The sequence below is a fragment of the Nematolebias whitei genome, chromosome 6, assembly GCF_014905685.2.
Source record: "Nematolebias whitei isolate Nwh7 chromosome 6, NemWhi1, whole genome shotgun sequence".
Taxonomy (NCBI): Eukaryota; Metazoa; Chordata; class Actinopteri; order Cyprinodontiformes; family Rivulidae; genus Nematolebias; species Nematolebias whitei.
The window spans coordinates 50887230-50888512 of NC_056503.1; the positions used below are offsets into that span (position 1 = coordinate 50887230).

The following is a 1283-nucleotide window of genomic DNA, read 5'->3' on the forward strand; positions in this document are numbered from 1 at the left end:
GGGTCTCTTCCCAGTCGGACAGGCCTGAAGCACCTCTCTAGGGAGGCGTCCAGGGAGCATCCTTACCAGATACCTGAACCTCCTCAACTGTCTCCTCTGGATGTGGAGGAGCAGTGGTTCTACTCTGAGTCTCTCCTGATAACTGAACTTCTCCCCCTGTCTCTAATGGAGAGTCCAGCTCTGCAGAGGAAACTCATTTCAACCTCCTGGATCCACGATCTCATTCTTTCAGTCTCTACCAGAGTTCATGACCAGAGGTGAGGGGAGGAACGTAGACTGACCAATAAACAGACAGCTTTGCCTTACAGTTCAGCTCCCTCTTCACCACAATGGACCGGCACAGAGTCCACAATACTGCAGACACTGCACCAATCCATCTGTCGATCTCACGCTCCATTCTTCCCTCCCTGAGAACAAAACCCTGAGATACTTGAACTCCTCCACTTGAGGCAGAACCTCACCCTCGACCTGAAGAGAACAATAAATTCATTAATTTACATTTTACACCATGTTCCGTTTGTTTTAACTTGTTTTCTTTTAACTTTATTTCTCAGAGTTTTAGGCTGCAATTGTTTTGATGCTAAGAGAGAAAGGACTGACGTCTCTGTTTTATTCCAGGTATCTGCATGCAAGGTCAAACTGAAGATGGATTTGGACTCATGTTTGGCGTCAACCATCTTGGTCACTTCCTGTTAACGAACCTGTTGCTGGATCGACTGAAGGCGTGTGGACCAAGCAGGATAATAAATGTGTCGTCCATGGCACACAACTTTGGAAGCATTGACTTCGACTGCCTGAACTCCCACAAATGTCTGGGGTTTGGGACATCATTCATTCGAGTTTTCCAAATTTACTGTGACAGTAAGCTGTGCAACGTACTCTTCAATCATGAGCTGGCTAAAAAACTGCAGGGAACCAATGTCACCTGCTACTCCCTGCACCCAGGTGAGCATTCAACCAGGAGGAAGAACCAGTATTCACTGTGTAGTTTACTGTTTCCATTCAGCGGGGCCAGGTGCATGAGGTTCATACAGTTGGGACTTTTAGGTAACTGTGTGAGCCTACTTTGGCCATCTGACTTAAGATTCTGAGCAACACATGTTTTAGGGCTAAAGAGTAGGAGTTGCTCAAAACAATGAGATTACAATTTGTTTTTATTTGTTTTAGTATATTTCAAGTCCCACCGACCAAAAACATGCATGTTAGACTGGTAACTCCAAATTGTTCCTAGGTGAAAGAGTGAATGGTTGTTTGTCTCGTTTGTCTCTATGTGTCCCTGTGAT

General features: G+C 45.4%; 1 protein-coding gene across 1 annotated transcript in view; it reads left to right on the top strand.

Annotated features, from left to right (window-relative positions):
- Positions 1 to 621: 621 nt before the first annotated feature.
- Positions 622 to 1283, top strand: part of LOC119410827 (retinol dehydrogenase 11) — a 3191-nt gene continuing 2529 nt past the window's right edge. Inside the window, exon 1 of the mRNA XM_037677748.1 lies at positions 622 to 945. Coding sequence (XP_037533676.1) covers positions 627 to 945 — 319 coding nt within the window. The 5' untranslated portion in view covers positions 622 to 626. The remainder of the gene's footprint in view (positions 946 to 1283) is intronic.